This window comes from Pinus tabuliformis, chromosome 4_2 (assembly GCF_031772625.1).
Source record: "Pinus tabuliformis cultivar Carrire ecotype Pingquan chromosome 4_2, CPIR1, whole genome shotgun sequence".
Lineage (NCBI taxonomy): Eukaryota > Viridiplantae > Streptophyta > Pinopsida > Pinales > Pinaceae > Pinus > Pinus tabuliformis.
The window spans coordinates 182,302,588-182,324,986 of NC_142304.1; the positions used below are offsets into that span (position 1 = coordinate 182,302,588).

Genomic DNA, 22,399 nt, shown 5'->3' on the forward strand with positions numbered 1-22,399 from the left:
CAACTTTTATGTTAACACATTATTTTATGTTACTGTGTTTAAATAAATATATTTAATCAGTGCACATAATTTATTCTATACAATGAAGAGCAGATGAAACTTCATATGCCTCCAGAGTTCATCTCACAATGATTTAACACTAGCAACAATTACACTTATAGGGAAAAAGCAGGCAACAAACAGACGTTTGCATTATCATTGTAAAGGTGTTCTGATGTTTGAAAAGTGTTTCTCTGCAGCAGCTATTTGCAACCTACAAATGCAGACAAAGGTTCAGGCAATACTCTAAGATAGTTTTATGACAAAAAATATGATTAGTTTGAATTAGAACAATGCAACAAACGATTTTAAAACAAGGAATGCTATGTCATTTTTATCATCCTTTTGTCGGCGCTCTTCTTGTCTGACCATAGATTCTTATTTACAGGTCTTCAAGAACATCAAACACCATATGTTGAAATTTTATAACATTTTTTCACCTAAATTTAATCAAAAAATATAACAATATAACTGTAAGATGACATGTATTAACTGAGATTTTCAAATGGAAAGGAAATCTTCAAAACAGCATCAGATGGAATATAGGTGCAAAATCAATTATTAAACAAAACAATATAAAAAGCAGTGTAAGTTAAAGAACAAAGAAAAGAGACCAGAAGAAATAATTACCTTGCTCCTCTCAGGACTATAGTACAAGCTTGCCCCATCTCAACTCCTGAAAAGTGAATTAACTTGTCCTCCCCGATCATGATTTCCTCAATAAGTTTGCAATGCCCAAGTTTAACCGATTCCGGGTTGTCAAAGGTTGAAGCAATTTCTCCCCCAGTTACAAGAGCTAAGCGTTCAATTCCATCAAAATCAGCATGCTCAATGGCAAGTATTCCAGAATCAGCAAACAGCTCTTCCGGAAAATTATAGATTAACTGTCTGTTTACAAAACAATTAATTCCATGTGCAATAATCTTCTGAACCTTCTTCCTCATTTTGTCTTTCTCTGCTGTCTCAATCTCTGCTACTTTTGCCATCGAATCTACCCGTACACGAGCTCCATAAATTTTGATCTTATCAGTATCCATGGCAGAATTTGCCACCAAAATTTTTGCATTCTCGATGCGCCTTGGCTGGCCAACACCAATTTTCTTGTCCAAAATAAACCTGCATCATCAAGTGCACAAGATTCTTGACAACCAACACGATGAAATCCATCTACAGTGAGAAAACAAGCTCTAAATTTCTCCACTATCTAATCAGAATCTGTGTCTAGGAAAAATAAATCAATAAATAAATAAAGATCCAGCCTAAACCTGTTGAATTTTTACATTATCTTAAATGTATATCATTGCACCAACATCTTAGGCCTTTGTAATGGGAAAAAGGCATTCATGTATAATGGAAGGATTATTTTTAAGTATGGCATCATCCCTCTTCACCTTTCACAGAGAGGTATTCATCATTGATGAACTTCTTTCACATTTTAGAGTGCATACACACAATTAAGATGCATAAAGCCAGATTCCCAGAAAGAAGAAATGAGGCCACCACCATGCTGGTACTTGATCCATATCAATGTTGAAAAATTGTAACTAGTTTCAGTCTTCATAATTGTCATGCGTCTTATGTCATGATGTAACTTTTATGTATGTAAAAGAAAAAGAAAAAATTGTTCATAAAACATGGGTTTCATGCTTATGTCATTTGGTCAAAAGGTCAAGCATCTATTGTATGCTTCTAGGTTTTTGTTATGAGTCGAGATCATTGTAACATTGTAAAGACCCTATTGAGCACTTATAAGAAAGGAAGAAATATTATTTTTGATGTATAAGTGTCTAGGTAAGCTCCCAAAGTACAAGTCAGCCAGCCAGTGGAAGTCGGCCTAGAAAGGGTTATGGATCCACCTTGGAAGACTATAAAAGGAAGACTCGTCCTCCATTTGTGAACAAGAAATCAAACTCACATATCTTAGTATTCTGGTCTGTGATTTGAAGAGGCATGCGAAGGATATTAGGAGGCTAGAAGAGCCTTATAAAGATGGAAGTTTGAAGTCTTTTTTTTATGTGATGTCCCTAGATTCTGCTAGGGTTTCCACAGAAGTAACGAAGTTGTATATGTAGACGAAATTGCAGAATTGAGGAAGTGAAGAAGACCTGATTGACTGGCTGGTTGACTTGTACCTTGATGGAAGCTAAAGGTCTTAGGTTTGGTCTTGGAAGTCTCCTTTGAAAGTTGATAAGAAAGAGAAGTTTTGATGGGTTTTCCCCTTTGGAGGGGTTTTGCCCTGGCATGGAGCCTATATCCTGTGTTCATTGTGTTTGGCATTTATTTCATAAGAACATCAGCATAATTAAGTTAAAGAAGAACCTAAATCACAAGTAAATGTCAAAGAAGGAAAATGCTAAGTTAAATATGCTGCCCTAATCAATTTTCCAACAATCAACCCATAAATGCACGTGGCATCCTATTCTTTAGTTTCATCTGCTACGCTGGGTTATTTAATATTTTCATTTCCTTCCCATGAATAAATTCTTGAAACAAGTACTTCCTTGGAAAAAATTATTCTAAACAAGTATTTATTTCCTAGATTGTGATGTTATATTGTCCTTGTACTTTCATGGGTGACATTCTTATCAAAAATCTGTCTCGCAACAAAAAAGAATAGACCTTTCAAAATTAGAAATATTTTAGACAAAACTTAGTATAAACAGTGAAAATAGGCCAGGTGTATTAGGGCAATGCCAACCAGCATATATGTATAAAAATGAGATATTTCAAGCAAATTCAACAGAAATGCCATACAATGTCAAAATCCCAATTGAGGATTATAAACTAAAAACAAAAGTTCAGAGAGAATAAAACAGAGAAAAATAAATATAGTTCTAATGATTCAAATATTTTCAACTACCAACTCCAAAACTCCATTAGTTCCCAGACAGAATACATATCAACAAAATGGGTACATTCCATTCAATTATTTTCAATGCTTTGATTAAGACATGGTGACTAACCTAAAACAAGGCATAGTTTTTACAGCATAGCGCCAATGAATTTCCACAAGTGAAATCACCCATCAATTTTTAGACAATAAACAATATTATCTTATCCATTAATCTCATTGGCAAATATCCTGTATATGACCGTCGACATAAATGCAAAGTTATCAAACCAATGCCAAGGTTCTCTTCACTCTTTTCACTATATTACTTTCCATTGTGTTAGCAGCATTTGAAACATTTTATAAAGCTTCTGTTATACGTTAAATGACAGCTTGCTAATCTTGAAACAGAAAGGTCGCACCACATTTCAACACTTTGGCTGTTTCCAGTTATTCTACAGTTTTCTTCATTTTATTTGACCTCTTTTTTCACTAGTATAGTAGTATTTGGTGCAGGCAACAGGTATTTTTCCAAGCATAAGCAGGCTTCTGTTGGCACAGCACTAGAGGGTAATAGACTGCAAGACTGAAGAGGTCACCTACTCATCTTTCTAGGTCAAAAATTTAGTCATCCTACTAACACAGAAAAATAAGTGATAACTCACCTGGCCTCCTGTTTTCCTGCTAAAGCCTGTGCCTTTAACAGCTAACACAGGTAACCTTCTAAAGTCAACTCTAACATGTTGGTTCCTGGACACCTGGCTCTCAATACATACTACAACAGAATGGGTTTAGCAAAATTGGAAAACCCTTAATGGTTTAGAGAATCCTCTGCCAGAGATTATGTTACGGTTTTCTTCCCCAACCCTAGCAACAAGGCACAAGTCTCAGATGATTGGAAAGCATGCCTCTTCAAGAAGAAATGAGCAGTGGGGTTTGAACCTTTTGGAAACACGCCCTAACCAGTCCCAGTGTAGATAAATTTCCAGACCTTCCCATGATGTTCTGCTTTAAATCTCATTTGGAAAAATAGGGAATGATTTAGATTCCTACTTGCTGCCTTAAATCTTTACAGCAGAACACATTAACCTTTCTTACACAACAATGTGTATGGATTTGGACATTGACAACTCATTAGCAGCTTCATCAAATCTAACGCTTTTGGATTCCATTTAAGCACAACCGCTGGAATATGAAAAAAATTACACCAATTATAGGGTCTCCTAGAGCCTGGCCACCTTCCACACAAAAAATTGGCATGGAGGCCACTCAAAAAATCTCAAACAAGATAGCTGGGACATAAAGCCCCTGTACTCAGCCCAATAATAATATGAAATGGCAGTTGCTCAAAATAAGTCCTCGAGAAGTTACTTCAGGAACAAAGTGCTACAGACGTTGATACTTGCCAAACACTATAGGTTTTCAAGCATGCTATATCTAAGCTTGAGTAAGTTAGAAAGGAATCCATCCTTGCAGCAGAAAATACACACAAACCAAAGCAAGTAGAGGCGGAGTTTAGATGTTTCTACTTCTCAAAAGTTGTATGCAATGAAATAGGGCTTGATCCCACTTGCAAAAGCTTTGTTGGCTCTGCCTGCTGGCCTAAACGCAGAATAAATAGATTTTGAAATGAAATAATCAACTCTTGACAACAGAGTCATCACAATCTCGGAGGCCTGGAACCTCATTTCTAGACCCTTCAAGCATCCCAGATTAAAAAATCAAAAGTGATCTCCCTGAAATTTTAGACTGTCATCCATCATAATTCTGTAAGTTTTTTCGAGCTTGTATGCTTGGCCTTGCTGCTGAGCACTGCACTCCGGAAAAGTTCTTCAAGATTGACATCTATTTTCCTTGTTTAGCACAATGTAACCTTGAGCTAAGAAGCATATATATATATCTTCAGACCAGTTTTGGTTCACTTGAGGGAGGAGCCTTAGATCACCCTTCCACACACACCCCAATCCCCGACCCACTAGTTTTGTACCATGCATTTTTTTTCTTTTTGGGTAATATAAAACCTCATGACTACCACAAAACAGATAATGCTGTTAAGGACAAGCTCAGACAACCCTCACTGCATCTGGTAGTTTGGAATTGCCAATAGACTTGACAGGTGATGTGAACTTGTACAAAAAAAAACTACTTTGGCAATGTTTTCCAATTAGTCCTTTTGTAGGAAATAAATAGCCTGGTCAACATTTCAAGTAATTTAAACTTAAAATAGATGAATAAACCTTATTACAGCATCCTTTCTGCAACAAATTTTCCTTCAATTAAAGGGGAGATGCTATGAACCTTTCAATGATCTAATCTTGCATGATGAAGTGAGTCTTAGCCATCACCTGCCTCCAAGGTGCTAAAATGTAATGGTAACCGTATAGCAAATGTTTGTATGTCTAGGGTATGCCCACCATGAAGAGTCCACCATTCTTTTGAATCCTTGCAGATATCCCAACCATATAAAACCTCAACTGTGCTAAAATCACCTCACCTATATGAGGGTAACTCATTTTGGGTGATGGATGCCTTCTCTCCTCTACCATAAATTTTCTTCACTACTCACTAGTATTAAATCCCTTTTGTCATTGAAAGGATCTCTCTTCCTTGTTTCTTTATCATCATTCCATTTTGAAATGAGGACATAAGATGCAACATGAGGAGTGTTCAACTTGTTCCACCACTCATTTGTATACCTATATAGCTCTATTTACAGATAACGATACAATTTCTCTAATTTGTGATAGATTCAATCATCTTACACAAGAATCAGGTTCAATATATCGCTTTAAATTGCAGGCTGTTTGACTCTGCACAGCAGATCATATCACATGCTAGCTCATATAAATCAGCCACTAAATATCCCAAAATTGTCATAATGAATCTTGTGCTTCACCTAAAAGGCAATGTCTGATATAGAATGCCTCCACAATGCCCATGTGTTACGAACAACACAGGATATAAAGTCTGTTTCACCTCCCATAGTCACCGAGAAATAAAAAGTAATATGAAGTAAATCCTAACTCCACTTTAATAAATGCCTTATCATTGCTGATTATTCGCAAAAAAATCTCTAGATTTCTCACCCATATTCAATTACCTTTGCCAATCTAATCCATTCAGCCAATGTCCTTTAATGCATGCATACAGCACAACTTGGAATATATTTGCACTGTTTTGCACCATAACCTTGTGGTTTGATAAATGGAAGCTGCATCAGTGATAACTTGCATGACAATACATGGCCCAATCTCATCAATGACCTCTAATAACCAGTCCTTTGAGAAGAAAAAGTTTTTTCTCTTGAATTGAACAATCACGAACCCTAAAAGATCGGGACAATACATTGAGGGTACCATGACGTTGAAAACTGGAAAATTTATGGCATTCATCACACCATCCACACCAAGGAACATCCATTTACACTCTCTGACACCTTCGACAGGGACATGATATTCTCGCTAAGGGTCTTCTCTCTCTCAACTTAGACCGTGCAGAGCTTCTCATCGCTAAGTGCCTATTAACCTGTAAGATAAAAACACTCCTGTAGCTTTGATATCCAACATATAAACAAATGCACCTATCAAAAGTTTCTCCTTACAGGGTAATTTCTGGTGTAGGGAACTTGAAAGCCCAAAGAAAAACTCTCAACAAAAATATTCTCACCATTACAAATATCTTAGGTTAGAATAAAAGTTGGACTTCCCACTGTTGATTCATAAAGGTGGACATGGGGTTGGATATAATAAGCCTTCATCCCATTGTTTTTAAAATATCTTCTTGTGGAATAGCCCACATTCCCAGTATTTTGACTCGACTTCAATTAAAATGAACATAAACCATTATGTAACTCCCACTCCAAAACAGACAACACAAATATCAAACAAATTTTGCTGTAGGTGGGGGGTGGTCGGATATAATATGCCTTCAGTACTTTACAATTAATTCATTGTCTAACCTATCTTCTTCTGGACTACAGCACGTTCCCACTCCTTTGACTGGAATTTAATGAAAATGGGCATACACCTTATGTAACTCCCACTCCAAGATAGACAGCACAAATATCAAACAAATTTTGTCATCTCACCTGAACCCTTGCCATCCTTTTGTTGAATTTTCTAGTGCAATCAAGACTAGTACAATTTTTCAAATTGATAACTACTTCCAATGATACAATTAGTCTTCTTATAGCATTCCAATCATTAAGCAGTTATACATGAAAAATTTCAACCATTCACTTTCTTCAATAGAGCAATAGAGATCACAGTAAACAGTAAAACAAGAGACAAGAGACACCAATATTTAGGCTAGCAGCCAGGGCAAAACCCACAAGGGGAAAACCCAACAAGTCTTTCCTTATGAGAGAGAATTCAGTTCATCAAAAGTACATCAGAATATTCCAAACAAGATTCCAAATTCTGACCTCAATATATCCAAGTCAAACCAGTCAATGGAGAGAGAAAATAGTTAACTCTGTTCAAAGTCCAAATCTGTAGCAGAAGGGCTGAAATTCAGTCAAACCTCCGTCAAACAAACCACTGTAATTCTCAGTCAAAGGCAGAGTTGACCTGTGCTCAATGGCCCAGAAACAGAACAGAACTTCGGTCAAACAAGGATCAACGAACCACAAATAAATTCAGTCTTCCAAATCAGTCATAGTCTCAATCAAACAGAAGCAAACTCCCCCAAGTCAACACTGATAAAACAGAAGAATAGATGGCTGTTCAACACAGAAAAGAAATTCTTCTTGTCTCCTTCAAACGTGTGGACTTTTTGTGATTTCAGATCGAATAATGTGAGTCGATGTGATGCCAAATGAGCTCCAACAAGCTTCTATTTATATGTGGTTTAGGAGGAGGGTTTTGACCTTCGGGTCAAACCCATTCATCATGTGGAACTGACTTGTGCACTTTAGGCCGACTTGTTCAACAGTCAAAATACATAATTTCTCTTTTAATTTGCCAATGAAAATACCGACCATTGCTACCAATTTTCAATACTCCCTCTGAGCTAGGGAGGTACTTTTCATTCTCTCTCAAGATCTATCTCCCCGACCAATCCATAGGTCTCTTACCAACTGCCCAAGGGAGAGATCAGATGTACAAGTCTCTCTCCTTCGCACATGTGGACTTCTTGTGATTTCATATTGAATAATGTGAGTCGATGTGATGCCAAATGAGCTTCAACAAGCTTCTATTGATATGTAGATTAGAAGGAGGGTTTTGATCTTTGGGTCAAACCCATGCATCATGTCGATGCTGACTTGTGCACTTTAAGGACGACTTGGTCAACATTCAAAATACATACTCTATTTTAATTTGCCAATGAAAATACCGACCATAGCTACCAATTTTCAACACGCCCTCTTAGCTAGGGAGGTACTTTTCATTCTCTCTCAAGATCAATCTCCCTGACCAATCCATAGGTCTCTTAGCAACTGCCCAAGGGAGAGATCAGATGTACAAGTCTCTCTCTCTCTCAAGATCAATCTCCCTGACCAATCCATAGGTCTCTTAGCAACTGCCCAAGGGAGAGATCACAAGTCTCATCATAAGGAAAGATACATATCATCAAAACACATCCCATAAGCCAAAACCCAATGGCATCTAAGTCAATGCCCAACTGACCAATGGGATCAATCAATGAGGCCAAACTCTCCAACCACATGCAATGATTACACAGGGTCCATCTCCCCAACTATAAACAAAGTCTCTTGGTCCACGACCCAAGGGAGGAATCCTTATCTCAATCCCTGACTATGTAGTCTCTCAGTCAAATGACCTAAGGTAGAGAATCTCAAATTCAGTGTCCTCAACCGATCTAGTCTCTCTGTCATCATGACCCAAGGGATCACCTTATGCCTCAGAACCAAGCTCCCCGACCAGACTCACTGCTCTCGGTCCACTGGCCTAAGGGAGGGGCAATCTATCCGACCATAATCTATGGCCTCTCAGCTACAACCCAAGGAAGATAGTCAATCACATGAAGCTATACAATTAGTGCTCCCTCGCTCCCAAAGAGGGATTTTCAACAACTCCAAGTTGTTCTCTGAAATAAGCAAACTTCATTAGGGACAATGGCTTTGTCAAAACATCAACAACCTATTGATCAGTAGGGACATATTCAAGCCTCATAGCCCCCCTCTGGACAATATTCTAAATGTAATGATACTTGATCTCAATGTACTTCAACCTGTCACGAAAAACTAGGTTCTCAAATAGCTTCACACGGCTTTGATTATCACAAATATATACTGGTTGATTCTAGCACTTGATCGAAAAACCAACAAACAACTTTCAAAGCCACACAGCTTCACAACATGTTGAACATGCAGTTATATACTCAACTTTAGCCATACTCAAGGCAACAGAAGTTTGATTTCTACTAGACCATGAAATCATAGCAAAGGTCAAGATAAAACAGAACCCAAAAGTGTTATTTCTATCAACAGAGCTTCTAGCCCAATCAACATCTCAATGAAACCATGCAGCTGCCATTCTCCATTAGAAACATATCTCAAACCATATTCAATGGTGCCACACAAACATCTCAATATATGTTTCGCTGCAACCCAATGCACATGCTAGGGCTCAACCAAGAATAGGCTCAACGTGTTCACAGCGTAGAAAATATCAGGTCTAGTGTTCACAAGATAGTTCAACAAGCTAATTAATTTGCAATACATAGAGGGATCAATCAATTCAGAATCACCGTGATGTATCTTCTTCAAATTTGTCACCATCGGTGTGTCCATGGAATTGCAGTCCAACATGCCAAATTTCTGAAGGATCTTGATAGTGTACCTGCAGTGGCCAACATAGATTCCATTAGGCTTTTGCCAAATTTCCAATCCCAAATGGTAATGCATCAGACCAAAATCCTTCATCTCAAATTCAGAAATCACCTCCCTCTTGCACTTGACAATGAGAACTTTAGCCCTTGTTACAAAAAAATCATCTACATATAGCAACAAAATCAAGGGCTCGCCTTCAACAACTTTGAAGTACGAAAATTCGGATCAACATTGCTCTTTTTGAAACCAAGACTCAACAAATAACCATCAATATGGGAGTATCACGCATGAGGAGCCTACTTCAGCCCGCTATTTCAATTTGCAAACATGTGTCTCTCTATCATGAACATCAAATCCTTGAGGTTGCTCAATATAGACTTCCTCTTCAATGACTTTGTTCAGAAAAGTAGTCTTGACATCATTTGATGCAATTTCCAACCGGGAATAGAAACAAGAGCAATGACAAATCTAATAGAAGCATACTTGGCAATGGGAGCAAAAATGTCCTCATAATCCTCTCCCTCTTTCTGGGAGAATCCTCGGAACACATCTTGCCTTGTATTTCTTAACACTTCCATCAGTTGCATGCTTGATTTCCCTTTAGGCCTTTGCACAATTTCCCATACATCATTCTTCAATATGGATTGGTACTCTTCAATCATTACATCTTTCCAAACTTGATGCTCAACTGCTTCTTCATAGGAGGATGGCTCGAACTCAATGATCTTACACATCATTGTTGCATAACCATAATATTTCTTTGGCCTCATGCTTTCCTTGAAGGTCCCACATGGTGCAACATGTCCTTTAGCTTCCCTTAAAGTTCTTTCAAGCCAAGCCTCTTTCTAGTCCCTAGTAGAGTGACTCTTGGTGAGTTAACAAATTCATGATCATTGGATTCTTCACCAACCTAGATCCATCTTAACCCTAGATCTATCAAGCGCTGAGAAGGATCAAATCTCTTTTCATAGTAAAAAGGTTTGTATCTCAAGAGATTTGATCCCTCTCGACGCTTGATAGATCCAAGATTAAAATGGATCTAGGCTTGTGTTAATATTAATCTTTTCCTTTTAAAGATTCATTTTACAAATATTTAATTAAAAGAAATATTAAAATATTTTGGAGCAGGATTTTCGATTCTTTGTGTTGAATTGTATTGTATTTTTTTTATCTATATGGTTATTTTCATTTTTGTTTTGGGCCGACATTAATTTTTATTATTATTTTATTGGAGACATGACATACTTACACATCACCTACATATTGGGTTGTAGAATGCACCTCTTGGCGCAAAGAGGATCTCATTCCATAGGCTTATGTTCTTTAGATTTTGATTCCACATTCTTTGGAGCCACTTAAATCTCATCAACAAAGTCAAAGTGTGAACCCTTTGACTTCCAGAAAGTAGCATTTCAATCAAAGATAACATCTCTGCAAGTTTCAATACCACGCTGTCCTGGAACATAGACCCTAAAGGCCTTTGAATTTTCATTGTCCCCAATAAAAGTTCCTTTCTTCCTGAAAGTTTCCAACTTTGCCCTTTTCTCCTTGGGCACTATTACCGCTCAAACTAGCAGGGGACTTAAAGGGCAAATGCTAGGCTAAGGGCAACAAATGGAGTCTTAGCCCACTTTCACCTTAACTAAGGCTCCCTTCTATTTACGGACTTTCACCGATGGGAGGAGAACTGGTATATTATGGAGTCACCGATGAAGGATAAGTCAATGAAATGATGTGGAGTGACCCTAATAATCCCCTTCTTGGAAGAGTTAGAAAGATAAGACTTGCTTGCTTTCTAAGCAAGGTACAATGTCTTCTAGGGAAAGGAAGGGAGGATTTAAGGGTTAAGTTTATGGTATATGACTTATGAAGAAATATCCCAATCCCTAAAATCCTTATTGTAATTGGTATCCCGGATGGTTCTTGAAGAATTGTCTTTTCAAAGAAACGGGACCACACGGACCAAGTGGACTCGGTCTAGGATAAGAGGAATGAGTATGGCAACCAATGATGTTCTTACCCTAGACAAGGTGGGGAAAGGATCAAAGAAAGAATTTTCACTTGAAGATGTTGATTTGATCCTATGAGGCACTAGCCTTGGGGATGCTAAGGCAAAGTTTGATCCAGGAACTAGGGCTTGGCTTTTCTCCCAACTCCATCGTCAGAATGGTTTCAAAATTGGAGGAAACCTTGAGGAAAAACTAGCAGAGAAGACCTTAAGATATCAAGCCTTTTTGCGGGCTAGCTTGTCAAGAAATTGATGCCCTAGGTGACCCAACTTGGTTAGACCTGAATGAAGGTGAAAGGATGTGATTTTTGGTGACCACCTCTTAGTAGATCAATGCCTTAGTCTTGGGAGAATGGAGTCTATGATGAAATATGAGTAGGATCTTGATTCTTAGTCAAGGAGGCTTCAAGGCCACTTCGCTAGCCTTCTAAGTCAAAGTGAAGCAATCTTGTAGCTTTTATACATCGATGTGCAAAAGAGATGGCTTATCAAGGTCAAATTCTTCGATAGAATTACGCCTAGGAGATTTCGTTCACATTACATGGCCCATACATTGAAAGATGTTATAATAGAGACAAAATTCCACAATTTTAAGCAATAATTGCATGTAGCAATTAGCCCTAGAAATAGTGAAAATCCAAGTCCAATGTATATGAAAAAGTAAAACAAGAACAACATTAAAAGGATGTACATCCAACCATCCACAATTGACAAAAGACAAGCTCCAAGATAAAATAGAGCAATATCCACACATCAAAATTCATCCATAAAGCTCCAATTCATCCTCTAGAAAAGGTGTGAAATTCTTAAGAGAGAGAAGAGATCCAATCCAAAGTGATGATGAACAAATGGACTCATCTCACTTGTATTTATACACAAATTAGGAGTTCGAATTAGCCTCCTTGGCCTACATAAGCCCCAAAAATAAAATAATGTTCTAATAATTCAACTTTTGGTGACAAGCCCACCAAACAAGCTCATAAATGAAAGAGTAAGCCTCTCAACAGGTCAAATAATAATCTATGCATGTTGTAGGGCCCTCTAAGAGGCCAAAAGAAGTCCATGGGTGCCACAATGAAGAATAAGACCCTCAAGAGTCAAAAGCAATGGACAAGGGGTTGGCCCCTTGTAATAACTTCTTATGCTCCAAACGACATGTGGGGGCATACAAGGGTCTTCACGGGTCTCCAAGCAAATCAAAGATCCCTGCAAGGGCTAGGATGATGGTGTAGGTGATGCCACATCATCTTGGAAGTCTTAGATCATCTACCAAGTGTATGGTGCAGATTTGGGCCAGCTGGGCATGATAGATCAGGTGCATCTTCCTCATCCAATAAATGAACCACAGGCAATCTCTGAATGGTTGTAGGGATCCATGGAGTGTTGTTTGTTGCTTGGAGATCCATGGCTCTCAACGCACACCTTACATGTGCCAATATAGCCCTCTGGGGGATTGGGACCCCATATAGAGAGACCAAACCCAAAATGGAGACCATCTACAATCCTGCATAAGATCCAATGTGTCCCCTGGCCTTCCAATACAACAAGTTGTTAGAGAAATCAAGTAAATGAGCTTACCAATCATGGATCACGAGTGGGGACTTCATAATGGTCTGCCCTTCCATAATGGGCTTCGAGATGTGCCAATGTCTCCTGAACTCCAAATGGGGTTAACCAATAATCCTATTAGGTGGTTTATACTTCTAAAGGGGATAATATAGACAAGGTACATCCCTCAAAAGGTGGTGCCATGTGACAGATGGGTGAATAAAGTAGGGGATGAGAAGGGGCAGCCTTAGGTCACATGTAAGGGTACAAGGGTAGCTAATAAGAGGGAAGCCCACACTCGGGTTTATAATGCAATGGAGGGAGCAATCGTGGTACATGAGGTGCCTCAACCTTGATTTTTCCACCCTTATTTATACGTCTTTTGCCTTTTTATGATTTTCTTTGATTAACTGCTCTGGGCTCAAGGGGTAAGAGCATGATGTATAAGATATAACAGTGAAAAACCCTTTTTTATGCGGGGTGGTTCATTACCCACCAGGGGTTGGGGCAATCATGGGTTCCTATATGAAGAAGAAGTTTCAAAGAACTTGTAGGAACCAGGGTGATGGCCATGATGATGGGGTAGAGCTCATGTATTGGCTTTTGCCCACGTGCTAAATGTGTTTGTCCCAACCATCTTTTGCATTTTGTGGTACATTTTCCTGTTGAATGTGGCCATATATGCTTTTATCTTTCTTTTTAGTTGCATCAACCTCTGGGCTTCATTTCAGGCCATGACCCAAGGTGTGGGCAAAGGGGAAGGGACATGCTAACCCTATGTGGACCCAGGTGGGAGAAATGGTGAATGGGGTAATAATGAACAGAAAGAGGATAATATAAGCAGATAAAAGAGCAAGACCACGCAACCTAAATCGAGGTTTCCCATAAAATACCATCCCTAGAGCCAAATGGTCAGTAAAAAAGATCCCACGGGGCTAGAATCCAAGGTTAATACCTAAAAGGGGTCTAGGGGACAAGAGCACAAACCAAGACCATTCTTTCTGTCGAATCCCCCCATTAATCCACGCCCAGAAGTGTCCATGACAAGCAAACTACAATACTCAATTTCCAAATGACAAGGCATACCTTTAGGTCCGGGAAGGCCCACCTTCAAACATACGATCATGGCAAATGGGCAAGGGACCACATGGCTGGCTTAGGTGGCAGAGAAATGGCACAAAGAACTCGCTGGCGGCAGCAAGGGGTTGTTGGCTGCCAACTGAGGACCATCTTGGAGAAAAAATTTCTCCTAGGGATTACCCATAAAATGGTGGGTAACATCTGGCTCCAACTAGGACGTGATCTCTCGAAGAAATGGGCGAAGCTACTTGAACAGGAGGTCACAAGAACTCTAGTAATCTCTTAGTTACTGTAGCCTTGTCACCTGCACATATAATAGGTGGAAAAACACAGGGCAACATGCTTTTGCAACAGCTCATGATCACACATGCTATATGTTAGGCCATAAAATCAACAGAGAATAAAATACGCAAATATGCATCTATCTACCATGCAAAATATCATATGATGTTATGTCTAATGCAGAAATCAGCATGCAATGCATCCTACTCTACCATGCATATGATACAATGTCAAATCTCAAGATAATACTCACGGGAAGGGGAACGGACTCTCCATACAGAGTTTCTAAATGATATGAGTTCACCCCTACCACATTACTTATCCTGAATGGACCTACACAAAGGTTGTCCCACTTCTTGTGCATACCGAGTTTTTCTCTTATTTTATCCCACAAGAGCACTAGGTCACCGAGTTTGAAGGCTTTGTGCCAACTATATTGGAAGGAGATTTTCATTTTATCATGACTACAACTGATCTGATCAAGAGCTTTCCTTCTATTTTCGTCACTTTCAATTGTTTCATCGATCCAGGATTGTATGGCATTTTGTTGATCAAGGAAAGTTTCAGGCATTCAGGGATGGGTAACTACATTTTGATATGCAACTTGGCCTCAGAACCATAAACCAATTGGAATGAGCTAAAACCAGTGAAAGCCTTCAAAGTTGTTCGGTCAACCCATAGGGCATACTTGATCTTGCTATCCCACCCCTTTTTATTATCACCAATGGTTCTTTTAATGATTTTTATGAGGTTCTTATTACTTGACTCAGCCTGCCCATTTCCTTGAGGGTAGTAGTTGGAGGAATGTGATACAATTATGCCATACTTATTACACAGGGATGTCAGAGCCGTGGAAAAGCTTTGGTGTTATCAGTGACAATTTTGGCGAGAACACCAAACCTAGTAATAACTTTGTCCTCAAGGAAATCCATAACCACCTAGTCACTTGCCCACTTGGTTGGTATCACTTCAACCCACTTGGTGAACTAGTCAGTTGTTGTGAGGATCCATCTATGCCCATTACTAGAATTGTCCTTGAATTCACCAATAAAATCTAGGCCCCATTGTTGGAAAGGTGCGTCGATAGCAACGTTTTTCAATGGCATTTCCATAAGGTGTTGCTTCCCAGTGAATAGTTGGCAAGGTTGGCATCGTTTTACAAATTTAAGGGTGTCAGCAAAAAAGGTGCGCCACTAGTAACCTACTTTGAAAATCTTATGAATCGTGGTTGGGGCAGCATAATGTCCACCACATAAACCAGCATGGAATTCGTTCATCATATGCATATATCTTGTTGTACCCTACATAGGCTCTAAAGAACTTAAGGGATTTGACAAGAGCGTAAGCTTGCTTTTCAGTGATGGTGTATCTTGTCTCGACATCCTTGAGGGGCTTGCTCATGAATGCCATCAGACTTTCCCCTCCTTCATCCTTTTGCATGAGAATACCAGCGATAGTGTTCTTGGTCGTATTCTTGGATTTTGGATACCCATTTGCCCCTAGATCCGAGACAATCAAAATTGTGACAACACATCCTTCACAACAAGGTAAGGGACATATGCATATATCTTGTTGTACCCTACATAGGCTCTAAAGAACTTAAGAGATTTGACAAGAGCGTACGCTTGCTTTTCAGTGATGGTGTATCTTGTCTCGACATCCTTGAGGGGATTGCTCGTGAATGCCATCAATCTTTGCCCTCCTTCTTCATCCTTTTGCATGAGAATACCAGTGATAGTGTTCTTTGTCGTATTCTTAGATTTTGGATACCCATTTGCCCCTAGATCCGAGACAATCAAAATTGTGACAACACATCCTTCACAACAGGGTAAGGGACATATGCATATATCTTGTTGTACCCTACATAGGCTCTAAAGAACTTAAGGGATTTGACAAGAGCGTAAGCTTGCTTTTCAGTGATGGTGTATCTTGTCTCAGCATCCTTGAGGGGCTTGCTCATGAATGCCATCAGTCTTTCCCCTCCTTCATCCTTTTGCATGAGAATACCAACAATAGTGTTCTTCGATGTGAAGGAATATATATAAAGTCCTTGGTGTAGTTGGGGCTAATAAGGACAAGAGCAGAGGCAATTCTTTCTTTAATTTCTTCAAAGGCCTCGTTTGTGGTTTGGTTCCACAAGTAGGGAGTATCTTTCTTTACGTGGTTTGGTTAAACAAGTAGGGAGTATCTTTCTTTAGGAGGTCATTCATAAGCTTGACAATTTTAGCAAAATTTGGCACAAATCTTCTCACGAAATTTATTTTGTCAAAAAAGGATCGTAAGGCACTTTGATCTTTAGGAGGGAGAATGCTTTTGATGGATTGATATCTTTCAAGGTCAATGCTAATCTCATCCTTAGAGAACACGTCCCCTTACATTTTACCCTTGTCAACACTGAATATTGATTTCTTAGGATTCAGGGAGATGTTGTAATTCCTACATTTCCCAAATAGCTTTCTCAAGTGTTTGCAATGATCATGTCTTTGTTTAGAGGCAACAGTCAAATCGTCTTGGTAGATCTGCATGATCTTCCCAATGAGGTCTCAAAAGGCAAAATCCATGGCCCTTTGGAATGTGGATCCAGCATTGAGGAGGCCTAACAACATTTTAAGGTACATGTATGTTCCCCATGGTGTTGTGAAGGCAATTTTCAAGCGATCCTCTTCCCTTACAATGACTTGGTTATACCCTGAAAAACCATCAAGGAATGACATCATTTGGAAACCCATTATTCTTTGCAGGAGATTTTCCATATTGGGCAAGGGGTAATTGTCTTTTAGACACACACGATTGAGATCCCTAAAGTCAATACACATCCTAACATTACCAGTCTTTTTACGAGTGATCATAGGGTTAGAGATCCAGGATGAGTGTCGTATAGGGGCTATTATCCCCTCATCGACCATCCTTTGGAGCTCTTCCTTGACCAAAGGTGCAAGCTTGGGGTTTATTCTTCTCAATTTTTGCTTAACAAGCTTGGCACCCTCCTTGAAAGGAATAGTATGTTGGATGACCTCAGGGCTATAGGCTTTCAAATCGTCATAAGACCAAGCAAACACATCCTTGAATTCCCTCAATAATTTCTCGAGCTCCTCCCTTTCTTCTTTAGACAAGTTCTTCCCGATTGTGACTGTTTGAGGAGAGGTTTCAGATCCAAGGTTGAGATCAATGCATTAGTCGATTGTTGATCATCATTTTTAGTGGTAGTAATGTCATTCCTATCAAAGTGTTGTCCATTTATTAAGTCTTTACCTTTCCTATCGAGATCTTCATGATCTTGAAGGAAGTTTCCTATACCTTGATCATCTTCAAAAACAGGCAAGTGTTCCTCATAGTTAGGGGCAGAGGGTCGATGAATTGTGTCAACTATACACTTTCCTTCTTTAGCGATATCACTGTGAATGATTGAGGTCATGGATGCAGCTATGGCTAGGGCATTGGCCATGTCATTAAGACATCAATCCAAAGCCAAGAATTGTAGCTCTTTGAACCCCTTGATCTTGCTAGTGATTCTTTCTCTATATGGTTTCAATTCTTCATCCTTTGTTTAGAAAGTCACCCTTATTTGTGAGATGACAAGGTCAGAATCTCCAATTATGATTAGCTGTTGGATCTCCCTTGATCGGGCCAACTCAAGTCCTAGTAGGAGGGCCTCATACTCAGTTATGTTATTGGTGCAAGTAAATTGGAGTCTTAAAGAGAATAACAAGTACTCCTCAGAAGGGGATATAATGACAATGCCAACCCTTGATCCAGTCTTAGAGTGAGCCCCATCAAAATACATAACCATCGCCTAAGGAGAAGGGGAGTCTTGATGTGTTCACCTTTGAAAATACTCTATTCCTTGAGTTTATTATCTTCTTCTAAGTCATCATCAGATTCTTGAGAGGTGCAATCATTGGGGCAGAGAATTCCTGCCTAGGGATGGACACATAGGAGTTTTCTTTCCACGAGAGATATATAGTGGAACTATCTTCACTGATGGATAGGTTAAGGTTTTCAATGAATTATTTTGATAGAATCATACCCCATGTTGGATTTGTTTTGATAATGAGAATGTTTATGGAGAATTATTTCTCAGGATATGTATGGAAAAAGATCTTTCTACCTTCTACCAGCCCAAATACCCTGAATTGTTCACAATTTAGAATCACCTTGCCCCAACATTTCTTTGAAAAAGTAATCCCAAGCATTTTCATAATACTCAAAGGCATGATATGGATAGGGCTCCCTGAATTTAGGATGCAATTCTTCAAAGTATGCTCGTTTATTCCCAAAGTCACATAGAAAGGGCCAGTCAAGCTTAAAATCAATCTTAGGGGAATTCTTGTAGTGGGGTCAAGAGGTTCCTTTGCCTTGTTGTTGATTTATTGTGACATAATTTCTTCATAATGGGGAATACTTTTACTTGAGGGGGGAGGCTCATCTTCAATTTCTAGCATGTTCATTGAATTATGCCTCATGGCTTCATCAAGGTCAATCATCATGTTTTGAGCTTGGAAGAGACTAGAGGGGTTTTTGTTTCGAACATTGAATACCAACTTCCCTTTTAAGGCATTAAGGTAAGAAACCATAGCTACATCCTATGGGGGAGACATTTCTTGAGGGATATAATGGATAACCATATTAAATCGTTGGTTAAACTCAGCAATGGTCTCATTCTCTCTTCTTTCACTAGACAAAAGCCCTCTGTATATTTGGACCACATCCTTGTTGGGGAACCATCTTCTTCAAAAGATTGGACAAATCATTCCCATGTAGAGATGGAAGATGATGGAAGGTTGAAATACCAATCCCAGGCATCTCCTATCATGGTTGTAGCAAAGGCAATCATTCAGCTATACTCATTATATAGTTTGTCACATGTCCAATATTCAAATTTTAAGAAATGTTTCTGGGGTCCTCTTCCCCTATGAACATAGGCCTTTTGGGGTCTCCAGGTACTGCACAAAAGAGAGCCCTGTTCATGGAGGAAAGGTCTAAAGGTCTAAAGATCTTGTGTTTCTTCCTTAATTTATTAACCTTTTTATTAAAGAAAGGAATATGGGGTTCGTTTATGACTTCTTTTTGCTGGGAGACTCATTAACCTCATTTTTTTATTAGAGTACATATTTTTTCTTTAATGTGGCAAAAAAAACCCAGTGGCAACAAGTAATTTTTATAATTCGTTATGATATGAATTTCAAATTGGTTTTAACTTTTTATTGTTTAGTAAGGTCTATCCGTGACACGTTGGAGTCTAGAAAATTATTTTATTGACAAGTTCTTAAAGACCTTGACCTGATAGCTTGTTTAAAAGTACCCAGACATAATTTGCATTTTCAAAAGCATTGATAGATGATTTGAGGGTTTTTGTCATTTTATTCAATTTGTGAAAGTAAAATTAGGATGTTATTGATTATTGACAATTGTGAATTTTTTTTTTTTAAGTTTATTTCCATTTTAAAGGATTAACATGAATCACAATTGATTATTGACATGTCAATTTCAATAATTTTGAAAAAAATCATTGCAAATTAAATATTAGTATTATTATTCTCTGTCATATATGTACATTTTAAAATCTAGTTCTCTATTCTACTTCTAGTTTTTTTGTATTTTAATGTCAATTTTTAGTATTGATACCTTGGATAGAGGGTTTGGCAATGAATGTGGTGACAACAACAGCAAGATGAGACCCCCATTACCTCCACAAACTTCACAAGTTCAAGAACATAATGCAAAGTCAACAATAACTACCCAGAACCAATCAAACAACATTTCCAAGAAGCCCTTAATGAAGTTCATGAAAACGATAACACAAAACAAGACAAAAAATAGTGGGGGATGTGAGGAGTGGAAATGCCAGTGTTGTCGGGGAGCGCCCCTACCCCCCTTGATCCCGCTCCCAAACCGCGCTCCGAGCGGGAGCGACTCGGGAGCGGGTTGGGAGCACGCTCCCTAAAAAAAATACACTCTGCCTTTTCAGGACCATTTTGCCTTTTTTGCAAAAAAAAATTGCAATGATGTTCCAAATGCAATTTTTTCAAAGAAACAAATAAGTTTTGAGTGGGGCAGCTTAATGATCAAGTCTATAGCCCTAGTATTGATATTCATGGTAATGTTAAATTCTTAAAGTAAAAGTGTGATTCCGGGAGCGCGCCCTAGTATTGATATTCATGGTAATGTTAAATTCTTGAAGTAAAAGTGCGATTCCGGGAGCGCGCTCCCTAAAAAAAAATGCTCCCTGCCTTTTCGGGAGCGTTTTGCCTTTTTTGCAATGATGTTCCAAATGCAATTTTTTTTCAAAGAAACAAATAAGTTTTGAGTGGGGCAGCTTAATGATCAAGTCTATGGCCCTAGTATTGATATGTGATTCATGGTAATGTTAAATTCTTAAAGTAAAAGTGACATTCTCCTTAATCTTCAATTTCATCCTTTTACTTAAATTTTTAACATTACCATGAAATGACTTGGGATGTTTGAGAGTGGTTCCGACCTCATTGGATTTCATATGAAGAAAGTAGAATTTTAGATTTCATTCAATATCCAACAGACTTATCAGTTTTTCAGGATTTCAAGATTGCAATGTTTCCATTGAATTTTGTCATGTATTAGGGTATGGAACTTCTATTTAATCAAGAGCACCAATTCCTCTATGTACCTTGATGTTAGTGACATTGGTTGTCGAACTCCTCTATCATGACCCTCCTAAAAATGTACGCATCACTCAAACAAAATCTTGACTTGACATGCTATGATTTTTCTATCTTATCTTAATGCTTAGAGGGTGATATTAATGACAAAGATCCTTATACAGATACAGAGGTAATGACAAAGATACCTGTGGATATTAATGCTTAAAGGGTGATATTAATGACAAAGATCCTGATTTTCCAACAAGACTAAAAAATTACACATTTCTCGTGGTGGCAAGAGTCCCAAGCATAAGCAATAGATAATAGATTTACTTGTCTTTTCTAGTTTCTAGTAGTTTTTATAACTATTGACTCTTTCATATTTATTATGATATTTTTTTTAAACAATATATGACAAATTAAGTTGAAGTTGGCAATTATAACTCATTAGTAATGAATTATGAATATAATGCTTCATGAAAGTTGAAAGTTGTTTCATTTCATTTTATAACATTTCATTTCATGTTAGATATTATTTATTGTAATGGTTACACTTAGCTTACAAGTACAACTTTGGTGATCAATGCTGATAAATGTTATATATTGAATTTTGAAAGCTTGAAACTTTAAGATTGATGAATCATGAGACTCAATATGTTGTATGTTACTATGTTTCTAACTTGTGGACGTGGTTAATGAAGATTATAGCTTTTAGATGATTGTTGTTATATGGTTAAATCTATGTTTTTTTATGTTTTTTATATCTAATTCATCATTCTACATGTTTTTGTTAACATATATGTATCAAAATATAAAAATATATATATTATATAAAAAATGCTCTAGGATTTGCTCCCAAACCGAGAGCTTCTGAAAATGCCGCTCCCGCACTCGTTTTCGCTCCCGCTCCCAAGTAACACTGGGAAATGCACTTTGTGTGATCATGGCTTTAAGGGTAGCTATACAAGAGTATGGCATCATCCTTTGCGCATACCTGTGTTAGGAGTGAAGGGTTGCACATGCAACCTTGAACAAAGAATGGAGATGACTAAGCTTCACATGAAAGCCAATGGAAGCAATGAATGTGATAGTAGCATTATATCTCCTAGTAAGAGAGATAAACATGAAGATTCATCCCAACGTATGAATGAACAAAATCACATCCAAATTGAGACTACTCAAGGGGGTTCTAGTCCTAGGAG

General features: G+C 38.2%; 1 protein-coding gene across 2 annotated transcripts in view; it reads right to left on the reverse strand.

The window, feature by feature from the left end:
- LOC149168760 (TCP-1/cpn60 chaperonin family protein) overlaps positions 1–22,399 on the reverse strand; it is a 55,512-nt gene that overhangs the window by 27,704 nt on the left and 5,409 nt on the right. For both annotated transcript variants that reach the window (XM_089428416.1, XM_089428417.1), the window contains exon 9: positions 670–1,155. In XM_089428416.1, coding sequence (XP_089284542.1) covers positions 670–1,155 — 486 coding nt within the window. The remainder of the gene's footprint in view (positions 1–669; positions 1,156–22,399) is intronic.